Consider the following 14,486-nt stretch of genomic DNA (forward strand, 5'->3'; position numbering starts at 1 on the left):
AAACAGAGGAGGACTGAGAAAGTCTTTTTAAAGAAGGGAAAGAGCTGAAATCGGGACGGTTGAGGAGGGGAGGGTGGGCTGGATGGAGGACATGTGTTTGGGGGTTGAATGGGGAAAGGCGGTCTTGGTTTTGAGGAGGGTGGGAGGGGATTTTGATGACGGGGGTTTTGGGAGAGGGCAGAGGACACATTGTCGGCAGGGCTAAAGGTGTTTGGGTTTCGGCTGTAGATGGTGACGTGGCGTTGTGAATTTGTAGAGAAGGAGAGGAGGGCTTAAAAAAAACCAACCGGTGCCCTGACGCTGACGCTGCTACCACCTAAGCTACCTCTCTTTAACTCTTCAACTTTTTCATGGCCAATTTGCTATTTTTGTTTTTTATATTTGAATATTTGTTTTGAAATTGAGACGTCAGTCGGTCAAGTAAAGAGAATGTTTGGCTGGATGCCCTAAGTGGCTGCAGCAATTTGAACAACACGTAACTCTCGCAGGGCTTCAACCCTGAATACCAAATCACCACCCTTCATTGGTATTTTGGTTTTTGGTCCAAATTTTCACATATATATATATATATATATATATATATATGTCGGTCGTAGGGGCTTCGAGATTGCGCGTGCTTTTGGGTGCTACTTTTGTTTGCACACTTCTGAAAATTTCATTATTTTTTTCGGCCTTTACCAAATACATGGAAAAAACACGAACTCTGTGGTATAATTTGGTTTTGCATGCACGTTGAGCATGACTAGAAAGCAGGCAGTAGCTTTTAAAGATGGCTGAAGTTAAAATTTGATGACAGATGATATGTCTTTCAGTGGGCGGCGGGCGGCCGATGCCTAAGAGATAAAAGCTATCTGGGTTCTTAATGTATGACGATCGAAAGAATCCTTTGAAGTTTGAACCAAGCAGCAGGTGGTGGTGTTGTTATATATGAACAGGGGCGGAGCCACACCGGACCACTGTGGTCTCGGCTCTCACTAAAGTTTTTTAATATTTTAAAAGTAATATACTGTTATGTATTTTTATATGTATATTATTTCAAATATTTTACATTTAGATATGTACCCACATGTGTTGTGGCGGATCTATTAAGGCACAATGATGTGCTTCAAATTGCCATTTTGTTCAGTTGGTAGTGGTCACTTCAGGTGTCTGATTACCTTATTTCCATTTTCAGTATTTAAGTAAATGTCTTTGTCCTTTTACTTTAATTTATTTTTATATTACTTCATTTACTTAAGTTTACAATGTAAATAAGAAAGTACCAACTATTTGGATTCAAATAAAAATACTAGAAAATCAAATTCCCACCAAATCAAAATATGAAAAATCGATTTTAGTGTAAAATACGATTTAGGCTAAAAATGATGGCTTATTAAGTCAATATATACTTTATACAAAAATCACATAAAATCAAGTTTTCTTATTTAATGTGTAATGAATAAAAGCCGCAAAAAAATACCTTGAGAAAATGATTATTTCGAAAAAACCATTTTTCATACTTAGTCAATATTTTTATATAAAACATTTTTTCATATGTGATATGAATGCATGAAAGGACCTAAGGTTTTTTTTAGTTTGTGAAAATTTGATTTTTTCTTTCTATTGGGTTTAATGGGGGAAAAGCTTTAAAGATATTTGCTAAATTGCTACTCTTTGTCTATCTCTAATTTTTTTTCTTGCTAATGTATTTTTCTATCCCTTTGTCGAGGATAATTATGATTGCAACCAATAAGCAATATAATTCTTGACATATGTGATATATATATATATATACTATTTTTCGTATGTATTGTGAGTTCAAACTTTTGATTATTTATAATTTGTAAGAGGCCCCATACACATGAAATCCTGACTTCGCCACTATATATGAAGCTGCGTATATCTTCTGAGACATTACTATCTCTTGCCTATTATAAGTGGTACAAGCTAGAGGTTGATTCTGTTGTCACAAATTTCATTTGACGACTTGTATGGCTCATCACAACTTAAATACTGACAAACATCACTTGGCTCTAAGTTTCATTCATCATCATTTGGCATTTTGTATTTAGATATCAATAATAATTCATGTGTTATAATTGATTGAATTCGATATACCACACCATATTAAATACACACAATTATTTCTAATACAAATTTATAAATAAACCCAATCCTAGACATATATTTATAAAAAAATTCAAACACTATTTAAACATAGAAACACACCCAAAATCAACCCCAAAATCAACAATTGTATATTTTTTGGGTGTGTTTATAAATGAGTTTTGAGTGTGTGTAATAATGGGTTTTGGGTGTGTTTATAAAGTGTTTTAGGTGTTGGATTTTTTTATAATTTCAGCCCCCATTTTGGGTGTTTTAGTGAAACTCCCTATTTCTAATTGGTAAGTGTATGATGGACATGGACCAAGTACTGTGGCACGAGAAATCACCCATTTCATGCTTGGCTGACACAAACATGCGTTGAAGGGCGGTTATATGATTTGGAGGTCCTAAGCGAACAACTTAAATGTGGTCTTTTACTTTCTATGTATATTTATGTGATTTTTTTCCTCAATAAATTAAAGAAAATATTATATAAACTCAAATTCATGATTATAGCATAAAAGAAAAAGCCAAGCTCTATTTGCTAGTTTTGTGTACATAATAATATATATACTTTTCTTTCTCAGATGTATCAAGTTGCATTTTGAGACATTAAACTATTAGAATTACTATCTCTAGCATGTTATAAGTGGTCATAGCAGAGGTTGATTCTTGGTCTCACTGGTCAGACTAAATTTCACTCTCTGTTGTCACAAACTTCATTTGACGATAACTCAAACTTAAATACTTGTGCCAACTTGTGTATCACTGACAAACATCACTTGGCTCCACTGTTGAATCTCTAAATGATGCTTATTGATATCATGATCTCCAAATAATTTGTTACGGTTAATAGCCTTTTGTATTTACCAAAATACTTCTATCAAAAGTCAACTGTATTATATATATATATATATTGTATAAATTGTATCCAAATGAATATCAAGAAATTACATTCTTTACATGGTATCAACCCTTCTCTCCTTCAAACGAAGTCACCTCTCTTCTTTGATCCTCCATGGCCGCCACCAACAACTCATCTTCCTCTCCCTCCCCTTCGGGCCCAAACACTATCCATTTCATCAAACTCTCTGAATCCAACTACTTGCTCGGCTTCGCCAAATCAAGCCTTTCCTTGTTGGCCATGACCTGTGGCAATATATTCTTGGGTCTATTCCTGCCCCTACTGCTACCACAACCACCACCTCCTCCAACCCCACCCCTGCTGCCACCACAACCACCAACTCCTCCGATCCTCCTAATTCCTCTTCTGTTACAACCACCACTCGCACTCAACCCAATCCTGATTTCCTTGTCTAGTACAAACAAGACCAGCTTATCGTTAGTTAACTCACCTCTACACTTTTCGAGCCAGTTCTCGCCCTCATTGTCGGTTACGACACTTCCAAAGAAATCTGGGATTGTTTGCAAACTCACTTTGCCCAAAAGTCCATTGCTAGTACTGCCAATCATCGCTTCCAACTCCTTGATATGACAAACGTCACCAAATCTATTGACCAATACCTCAACCAGGCCAAATCTCTTGCTGACTCCCTTGCCTCCATCAACCAACCTATCTTCAACGATGATTTGGTCACTGCAATTCTTCGTGGCTTGGGTCCTAACTATGCCATGCTCATTACTGCCATCCTTAATTTCCCTCCGTTGCCCAATTTCACCGAGTTACGCTCTCATCTTCTCTCGTTTGAGACCCATGCCCCGCGGCCTTCCTCGATCATGCTGCCCGAGCCCTCATGGCAGCCCAGTCAACCGCCACCTCATGGTGGAGCTGGCTTTCCCAAACCTCTCATGTCTTCCATGGCAACAATGGTAACGGCCGCAATGGCCGTAATGGTAGCTTGAACGCAATGGTTCCGTCGTGGTGATCGTTGGAATGCATTCTCCTCAATCCTCTTCTTGGCAGACACCTAGTTGGGCTCCCTAGAATGGGCCTCCACAACCCTCGGCTGGTCGTGGATTTAGCTCACGGCCCCCTTGGGTTGGCCAAGGTGTGTTGGGCCTCTACTCAACACATTGTTGCTTGCCCCCATCGCTACAATGGGCCTGACTCATTTCCATCCTTTTGGCTCCACACCATTCATCCGCCTGACAACACATGGTACCCTGATACAGGAGCAACCCACCACATGACTGGCAATGGCAATTCTCTCTCAAATCCCCAACCCTACAATGGTAATAATTCGTACTTTTAGGTAATGGAGACTCCCTTCCCATCTCTCATACTGCAAACATACCTCTCTCTTTAGGGACTTCTAAACTCAACCTTAGTGATGTCCTCCTTGTTCCTGCTCTTGACAAAAATCTTTTGTCTGTTGCTCACTTTACACACGATAACTCTGTCTTCTTCATTTTTGCACCAAATTTCTACCAAGTTTATGACTTATATACTGCCACACTTTTTTGGGCCCTGTAAGGATGGTCATGCCGATGTCCTTATCTTCTATCCCTTCTACCCTCGTGCTCTCGATCTGTCTCGTATTCAGTGTGGCATAATCATCTTGGTCATCCCTCGTCTTCAGTACAATCTAAATTAAGCTCCTCCTTAGGCATTCTAAATTTTGTACGGGTTGTGCTCTTGGTAAATCAACCCATTCGCCCCATCTTTATTTTCTTAATTAATGTGTGGATGTCTCCTGTTTTATGTACGGGTTGTGCTCTTGGTAAATCAGTATTTTCTCATTTTCAAAAATTTGTGGCTATGGTTAAAAACTTATTTGGGACTTCTGTCAAATATCTCCAAAGTGATAATGGTACGGAATACGTTAATACTTCTTTCACCACTTTCTGTAATTCCTTTGGTATCCAACAAAGATTCTCTTGTCCCCACACCCCTCAGCAAAACGGTCTTGCTAAACGCAAACATTGCCACATTGCCACCATGACCCGTATTCTCCTAAAAACTTCTCACATGCCTCTTCAATCTTTGGGTTGAAGCTACTCTAATCTCCGTTCATCTTATTAATCTCCTTCCTACTCCCATTCTTAAATTGGTCTACCCCTTACTCTGTTCTCTTCTCCAAACCCCCAACTTATTCTCATCTCTGTGTCTTTGGGTGTTCTTGTTTTCCTTTTCTTGGTCCTTATGTTAATCACAAGTTATTGAGTCGTTCCTTGGAATGTGTTTTCATTGGCTATAGCCTCCATCACAAGGGTTATCGTTGCCTTGACCCATCCACGGGCCATGTCTACACATCTAGGCATGTTATTTTTAATGAAGATTGTTTTCCTTTTACTCAGTTGCAGGTATCTTCCTCATCCTCCTTATATGGCGCTAGACCTTTTCTCCACTTCCTACTGTACCGCTGCCTCCACCACCCGTGGGCCCACTAATCCTGTGCAGCCCCTTCCTATCAGGACCTACTTCTTGATCCGGTTTCTCAGGCCCACTTCCCAACCTCACCCCGTGGGCCTAATTCCTCTACAACCAGTTAGCCTATTTAAACCTGCCTCCCGGTCAACCCATGTTGATGCCCGCATCGATCCATCCTTCTAACTCCATAACTCAAAGGCGGAGCATGTGTCTATATCAGCCTCCATGGGTCCTATTACTCTCGTAGACCCAAGGCTATTATATTGCTGAATTGCCGACTCCTATGTTGTAATTGAGCATGTACCTCTGTTGCAGCCAACCAGCCAGCACCTCACCCGATGGTTACCCGATCCCACACTGGCACACTCCATCCCCAAATTTGCACTGATGGGACAATTAGGTATCCCTTTTCTCGTGCTCTTTTAGTAGCTATCACTGATCAGAACCGATTTGTTTTTCTCGGGCTCGAAACATGTTGAATGGGCGCTGCCATGACTGAAGAAATTAACGCTTCTACTGAAGAATAATACTTGGACTCTTGTTCCGTCTACCCCATCTCAAAATACGGTTGGCTGCAAGTGGGTCTTTCGGATCAAACGTACTTTGATGGTCTTATTGAGCGCTACAAAGCCCGTCTTGTTGCCAAGGGTTTTCATTAACAACCAGGTATCGACTACGCTGAAACCTTCGCCCTGTTGTCAAACCTGCCACCATCCGCATAGTTCTTACTATTGCCATCTCTCGGGGATGGTCCCTCCACCAACTCGACGTCAAAAATGCTTTCCTCCATGGCATTCTCAACGAAGATATCTACATGGCTCAACCAACAGGTTTTGTTGACCCTACCCGCCCTAATTATGTCTGTAAGCTTTACAAGGCCTTATATGGCCTCAAGTAGGTACCCCGTGCATGGTTCCATCGCATTAGCTCGTTTCTTCTTTCCTTCAGCTTCCAACACAGCCAATCTGATTCTTCTCTTTTTATTTTTCAGCATGCCTCTTATGTCATATTTTTATTGTTATATGTTGATGACATCATGGTCACAGGAAATGATTCCAGTTTTCTTCACCACTTCGTCACTACATTGGGCCTTGCCTTTGATATTAAGGATCTTGGTCCGCTTCATTTCTTTTTGGGCCTTCAAGTTAACACCAAATCTGATGGCCTTCATATCTCACTGTTGAAATATGCCCACGACCTACTACAGCGTCATGGCATGCTCCACTACAAACATGCCAACACTCCATTGGCCACAAAGTTCCTTTGTCCGCTTCCGACGGTGTGCCCTGAGTCTCATTCGACTACCGTGAGATTGTTGGCGTTTTCAATACTTGATATTAACTCGCCGGACTTATCCTTTGTCAACTCCGTTGCTCGGTTCATGGCTGCCTCTCGCACCTTTCACCTTATCGCTGCCAAGCGGATCTTACGGTATGTCAAAGGCATGCTCGACTTTGGTATCTCTCTTAGCTTGCAACCGCCCGCTGCTCACCTCAATGCCTACTCCGATGCAGATTGGGCTGGCTGTCGGTCAGCGTCGGTCTACAGTGGCTACCTCATCTATTTGGGCTCCAATTTAATCTCCTGGTGTTCCAAAAAGCAACCCATTGTTGCCTGTTCAAGTGCGGAATCCGAGTATTGCTCCCTTGCGTACTCATGTGCTGAGACTACCTGGCTCTCCTATCTACTCTCCGAGCTTGGTGTTTCTCTCCACTTTCCTATTCTCCTTCATTGTGACAACCTGAGTACGACATACATGGCCGCAAACCCGGTCTTTCATGCTCGGACGCGGCATATCGAGCTTAACTACCATTTTGTGCGTGAAAAAGTAGCTCTTGGAAGCCACCAAGTTCGTTATATTCCCTCTATTGATCAGACAGCTGATCTTCTTACTAAGGCCCTACACAAGCCATGCCATGCTCTCTTAAGATCCAAACTTGTCCAACCAGGGCTGTCCGGTTTCCCGGGGAGGGGGTGTCAATCCAGCGATCACAGCCATTATTTCCTTCACTGATGAATCTCTAAATGATGATGATTGATATCATGATCTCCAAATGATTTGCTACGGTTAATAGCCTTTTGTATTTACCAAAATAGTTCTATCAAAAGTCAACTGTATTATATATATATATTGTACAATTGTATCCAAATGAATATCAAGAAATTACATTCTTTACAACTTTCATTCCATCAAACAATTGTGCTAAACAATGAGGTCAGATTTCAACTTTTGTCATTCTGGTGACCACAAAAGAACTCTATTGCATGCAATGGCGGAGCCAGGAATTCTATCAAAGATGGTCAACTTTAAATAACTTTATAATTACATTAAACTTAGTTTTTATAAGAAAATATATTTAAGAATTCATTATAATGATTAAATTTCAATATCACAAATTTCATATCTTAGTAAGTATAACCCAAATTCTAGCAACCTACAAATAATGAAAGAGTATCAAAAGCTGATTTTAGATAGAATGAGAAACTCAAATAAAATCTATGGCACATGCATATAAATGACATATGAAGACATGCAAACAAATATAGATCATATTCATGTTTATTGTAGACAACGTACATTTGCGAGAATGGTCAATAGTAAATATAGATATAAAACAACTTGGATAACATAGATAAATATAAGGTTTTCAAAATGTTGAGAAGGGTCAAGTGACCCTTCTGGGCCTTGATTGGCTCCGCAATGATCGCATGTGTTTTCCAAGGTGGTTATCTAACTCCTAGTTATTTTAGGGTCTTTCTATTAGTTTTTTCGGCTAGATGTTTGTAGATATGTGTAGATTATCGATATTTAACTCTTTATTGTTTTTTCCTTGATGTTTTTGTTTGATTTTGTGGATCTACGTATCAATTGGTGTTTTGGGATCATGGAGTGAATGAGAGACAATATAACAATGTGTCACGGTGGAAGTTGAGTGGTGTATATGCCCTTTCACTTGGAGGTGTCTTCTATCCCAAGCTCTAAGAGAATCCTCATCTCTCACGTGTAGGACTGGCAATGGATCGTGTCATGCTGGGATAATAAATGTGTCAAGAATGCTCAACCTGAACCCGACCCATTTAATAAACGTGTCGTTCGGGTTCGGGTCATCTTAAATAGGTTATTAAACATGTTACCTGGTTAATAACATGTTTGCTCATTCCTAGTTTTTAATAGATTCGTACACTTGCAGATATTTATAATTAGATGATTAACACATTAATTTGTGTCGTTAAAATTAAAAGAAAAAAATAATAATTCACATTAAAAAAAAGGAAGGAAACAGGGGACTATATTAATTTTTAAAAAAAATTAAAAAAAAACAACAACATCATGGCGTACTTTACGATTCCACAACTCTCCTATGGATCTCCCCTATTGAGTTTCACGCACTGCTTCTTGGGACTCATCACTTGAGCTTCCAAATATCATTTTCTTAGCTTTAGCAAAACTTGGATCTCATTGTGCACTTTTACCCGGTCGATCCAAGGCCTCCAGTTGCTTTTGCATGTCATTAGAGTAAAAATCTACCATTTTTGATAGCTTTTGATTCTCTTCATGCAATATTTCAAGCTGGTGTCGTGTCTCCTCCAACGTCTTTGCTCTTTCCCTTTTCAATCTATTTATAGTACGTTGACAATCTTCAACCAAATTCCGTTCTACCACCAACTGAGCTCTTAGCAGTTGCACCTCATGGGATTTGACAATGAAGCGATGACCGACACTTGCAAATGATGCCGCACTTTGCACGCTCAGTGTCATGACATCACTTACCACCGGTTATCATCTCATGTTCCAGCACGCGCACATCCCTAGGAGTCACCAAACTCATCGCAACTCCAATGGCAACATCGTTGTCAAGGAGTAATGAGTCATTTATGGTAACTAGTCCTTGTGAGGAAGCAAAGCATCCACACTGGTGCAGCCCCTTGCCCCTCATGTATGTGTTGGCGGAGCTAGGTTTAGATCGAGACAAAATGGGAATGAAAATCCCATTTTATTTCCGAGTTTGATGAGATAGGTTTAGATCGAGAGAAATGGGAAGGAAGAAAATTGGTGATATTTGCATTTTCTGAGTTGTGATCTTGTGTTTTCCCCTTGTTTCATTTTATAGACGAAAATGGGGGCCATTAAGGAAAGTCATCCCTAATTTCTACAAGTTTTGCAGGGGCTGCTTAGGGTTTGTGCGAGACATGTCTCTCATAGAGAGAGAGAGAGAGAGAGAGAGAGAGAGAGAGAGAGAGAGAGAGAAGAGAGATGGAAGAGAGAGAAAGAAAGAAAAGAGAGAGAAGGAATGAAAAAAGAAAAAAAAAAGAGGAGAGAAATTCTACTTGAAAAAACAGTTTGTAGAAACATTATAAATATCAAATGATGTAGCATATAATCACAAAGTTGTTTGGAGCATGGTGGATAAAGTGTTGGAGAGGAATGAAAATGACAAGAGATGCAGCAGTTCTATAGATCATTTTATGTTTTTCAGTTTCTAGTGAGTTGAGTTTTTATTATGTGGAATTGATTTTGCTCACTCGCTTGACATGATTTGTTTTATTGGTATGTATCTTGATCTATTGTTTGTAAGAACCTCCTTTCGAGTTGTCTTCTTTATATCTAATGAAATTTCCATTTCACATATAAAAGAAAAAGTTATCGAATGCATCGATGCACTACGTGCCATGCTGAGTGCATGAAATATGCTCAAATTATAATGAGTCTTGATTCATAATGTGGAATTTCACATTTAGATATCAACAATAATTCAGTATTATAATTGATTGAATTCGATATACGACACCGTATCAAATATATACACAATAATTTCTAATTGATATGTGGTGGCATGACAGAACACATGTACCATTTCATGCTTAGCTGTGCCCTTGCTCATGCTCTTTACACCTCTTCCTTTTTGTTTTGGTAAAATACGCCGATAATTCCTTGTGATTAAGAGTGGGCATCGAGATTGTAAAATTGAATCACTAATCCGCATCGGACGAAAAAAATTGGATAAAAAATAACCGTGTTGACTAAAAAGTCAACAAATCAATTCCAAACCGGACCAGACCAGTTCAAACCGATTTTGGTGCCGGTTTCATACCTTACAAAATCATATCAGATTAGCTGTGCATTTTTTATTTTTAAAAATTTTATTTAAATCCAATACTAAATTTCTAATCCGTAACTAATATTTCTCCAAGACCAACTTTAAAGCTACTCTCTTTTGTAGACCCAATCATCTCTCTTTGCATGAAATTGGGTCATTTGTGAATTAAGTCTAAAAAATAAAAACTTTATTGAAATTTGTAAAAAAATAATAATTTGAAAAATATATAATAAAAAAATCCAGTGAAAAAAAAAAATAGCATCAGAACCGATTTAAACCGGACCCATTGATTTCATAAAAAAATTTTTCACCAAAATAGACCGAACTGCACCAGTTGAATAATACTGATTTCGATTTCAGTGTGAAGTAGAGACGGAATCGGACTTGTGACTCGTACCAACAGTCCAACAAGTAATTGAAAAGAAAAAAAAGAGAGTAAAAGATAACCGTTTAATTACCCTCCAATTTCTTAACTAAATTATTAAAAAATCGAGCACAATTTCTTTGACCTCGGACTTTCATTAACATCTCTCAGAAACACGTAGACACAAGGCAAAGAGAGAAGAATCAGAGAAATGGAGAACCAATTGGTGGAGCTTTGCTTACAAGCAGCCTCTGTAAGCAGGGATAGCATCGAGAAATGGCGGAGGCAGAGACGGACACTCGAGCGCCTGCCTTCTCAGCTCGCCGACTCTCTCCTACGCCGCCTCATCTCCCGTCGCATCCTCTTCCCTTCCTTGCTCGAGTACGTTTCTCACTCTTTTTTTTCTTCTGTTTGTTTCCCGAGAAACTCGTGTCTAATCTATTCGATTACTTGCGCATGGAAATGAAATGGGTTGTGGGCATATGGTGTAGATTATTCAAACACAGCGTAGAGGAGCTTGATCTGAGAGGGGAGAGCTCTGTTGACGCCGAATGGATTGCATACATAGGAGCCTTTCGTTACTTGCGATCTTTAAATCTTTCTGATTGCCGTAGACTCACTACCTCTGCTCTTTGGCCTATTGCAGGTATTTCGATTTATGGCCTAAAATGTTGAAATTTTGATCAAGTTAGTGTATGCTAGCATTCATATAGAATTCTGTTTTGGAAAATGTCTTACCTTTTGAAGTGTTTACTGGGTTTGAATTAGGGCTGGAGAGTTTGAGGGAGTTGGACCTTTCTAGATGCTCCAAGGTTACTGATGCTGGCATTAGGCATCTTCTAACTATTACAACTTTGGAGAAGTTGTGCATTTCTGAAACTGGTGTGTCCGCAAATGGGGTTATGCTTCTCTCTTCACTTAGAAACTTGTCTGTCCTGGACTTGGGTGGTTTGCCTGTCACTGATCTAGCACTGAGTTCTCTACAGGTAAATCTAGTTTTCAGTTGTTTCTTTGTGCACATGTTTTTGAAACATTGATTGATTGTAGTTCTCAATACTTGATTATGATTACATGTTTATGGAATCAAGTGAGCTCAAATTTCCTTGTGATGATTGGTGAACCTCACATTCAACATTATTTGACACTTGAATTTCTGTGACTGTCCGACTGTTTTTTTTGGGTATCCATTTGCTCGTCTTAGGCTGTCCCAGAAGTAAAGACTTGATATTTATAAACGTTGCATTTGGTTGAAACTGCTGTAGTATATTTTTATGTGGTTTGAATAAGGGAATTTGGCCCTGATATCTTAGCAGCTGAACTTGATTTGTCTTTCTGTGCTGCCACATAGTTATCTGCTCGTTGCAACCATATATGGTTCTTGATTTCATCCAATGTTTTCTATGCTGCGTTTTATAGAAGTTGCTTACTGGATATCTACATTCTATCCACCCTTTCCATTTCATTTCTCCAGTTCATGTTTTGTAATGATTTTCCTCAGGTACTTACTAAACTACAATACCTTGACCTTTGGGGGAGTAAAATAACTGACAAAGGTGCTGCTTTTCTTCAAATGTTCCCTAAGTTGAGTTTCCTCAATCTAGCTTGGACCAATGTCACGAAGTTGCCAAATTTGTCATCCCTTGAATGTCTGAACATGAGTAATTGTACAATTAATACTCTACTTGAAGGAGATAATAATAAAGCTCCTTTAACCAAGCTTATTGTTTCTGGAGCTACATTCGGGGATGAGTTTGAAGCCTTCCGTTATATTGAAACAACTTTTTTGACATTTTTGGATGTATCCAACTCTTCACTTCACAGATTCTACTTCTTATCTCATCTAAATTCTCTGGAACATTTGGATCTCAGCCGTAGTATGATAGGGGATGATTCCCTTGAACTGATTGCATGTATTGGAGTAAATTTGAAATATCTAAATCTGAGCCACACCAGAGTCAGCTCTGCTGGAGTTAAAACTTTAACTGGACATGTACCCAATCTTGAGTTTTTGTCAGTATCTCACACATCGGTGGATGATGTTGCCATTTCATATATGAGCATGATGCCATCTGTGAAGGTTATCGACTTGAGCAGTACAAACATTAAAGGTATGGGTTTATGATGCAAATGCCAGATGCCTGGTTTTCTTCTTCAGTATGCAATGATAAGGATAGAAGGAGGCTTGAATAATCTGGTATCTAGTAAATAGGTTGTATGCTATTCTGTCTTCTCCAAGTGGTTAGGTGCAATTATTTTGTAGTCCACTGCATACATAAAAATGAACAGTTTTCAGCTGCATGAAATTGAGACATAATATGTGTTTTTCCTTTATCAGGTGTCATTCACCAGGTTGGGCCTGAGTCAGATCCAGTCCTCTCTCTGTCAGCACTTCAAAGTCTCCAACATCTGGGACGGTTGAATTTGGTAGATACGCAAGTTACGGAGGCAGCTCTATACCCTTTAGAAAACTTCCAGGAGTTACGCGAGTTATCAATTAAAAGTGTTTCTCTTACAGACATCTCCTTTAACTATACGTCATCTATGCCAAAGCTGACAAATCTTCGCATTCATGATGGTGTTCTGACAAATTCTGGGCTCAATTCATATAAACCCCCATTGACTCTAAGAATGATGGACCTGAGGGGTTGTTGGCTCTTAACTGAAGATGCAATCTTATCCTTCTGTAAAACTCATCCTCATATTGAAGTAAGGCATGAACTTGTTCATATCTACCCGTCCAAGCAGATTGTTTCTAATAGTAGTGCATCTTCTTCACGATCAACTTTAAAGGCTTCACAAGCGAAGCAGAAGCAGGAAGTACCCGTGTTGCCATGCTTTTTAGGTAGAATTTATATAATATCAACATTGTTTTTTTTTTAAAAAAAATGGCAGTAGCATATTTTTATGCATCATCTAACCTCATTCCTAAATTTTATGAACCAGATCAAAGATTGAAGTATAGCAGAGAGGAGCTACTTGCGCTACAGTATTCATCGGTATCCCGTGCTCCTCCTCATGATAGGGACGTTGTATTGCCTAACACACAATCAGATTGAACCGGAGCAGTTCCGACAGTTCCATGCAGATTAGTTGCCATGCTTTTGCGCTTGTATGCTATACTTGTCTACCATCATATCGTATACCTGGTACACAATTGCACTATCCTGTAAATCATAGCATAGCTAAGATCCTTTTTCTGTTTCTTTTCCAAAGATGGCCACAAGCCACTTTAGAAAATGAGATTGAGTGAGTCGACAATGTGATATATTGAACTGATAGATGTGGATGTGTAAGATGAATTTCCTGATAACAGAAAGCGACGCGCCGCTTTGTGGTTTGTCCTTTTGTATTTTCCATGTGTATGCCATATGACTCATATTGTCTTATTGTTTTGAGATCTTACGTCTTGAGGAACATGTTGCCCCATTGTTCATCCTTTTTCTCTAAAACTTTTATGTGCACTGGATGTGTAAAAGGAATTCCCTTATCATCGGCATGCTTGTGTCGAAATTTCTAACATTTGGCCAACCATAAATTCCTACACCCTGGGCCAGAATCGTAGAATTATTTTATTTAACTTTTATTTTCCATTTTTGTTTTTGGTACA

At 39.2% G+C, this 14,486-nt stretch overlaps 1 protein-coding gene across 1 annotated transcript; it reads left to right on the forward strand.

Annotated features, from left to right (window-relative positions):
• Nucleotides 1–10,906: 10,906 nt before the first annotated feature.
• On the forward strand, nt 10,907–14,293 carry LOC103337650 (Leucine-rich repeat (LRR) family protein). The gene is made up of 6 exons (XM_008240819.2): nt 10,907–11,260; nt 11,371–11,525; nt 11,648–11,865; nt 12,378–12,987; nt 13,215–13,721; nt 13,823–14,293. The coding sequence occupies exons 1-6, from the start codon at nt 11,091–11,093 to the stop codon at nt 13,933–13,935; spliced, it is 1,773 nt and encodes a 590-aa protein (XP_008239041.2). The 5' UTR covers nt 10,907–11,090; the 3' UTR covers nt 13,936–14,293.
• Nucleotides 14,294–14,486: the final 193 nt, after the last annotated feature.

This window comes from Prunus mume, linkage group LG7, assembly GCF_029339155.1.
Source record: "Prunus mume cultivar Tortuosa linkage group LG7, ASM2933915v1, whole genome shotgun sequence".
NCBI classification, from domain to species: domain Eukaryota; kingdom Viridiplantae; phylum Streptophyta; class Magnoliopsida; order Rosales; family Rosaceae; genus Prunus; species Prunus mume.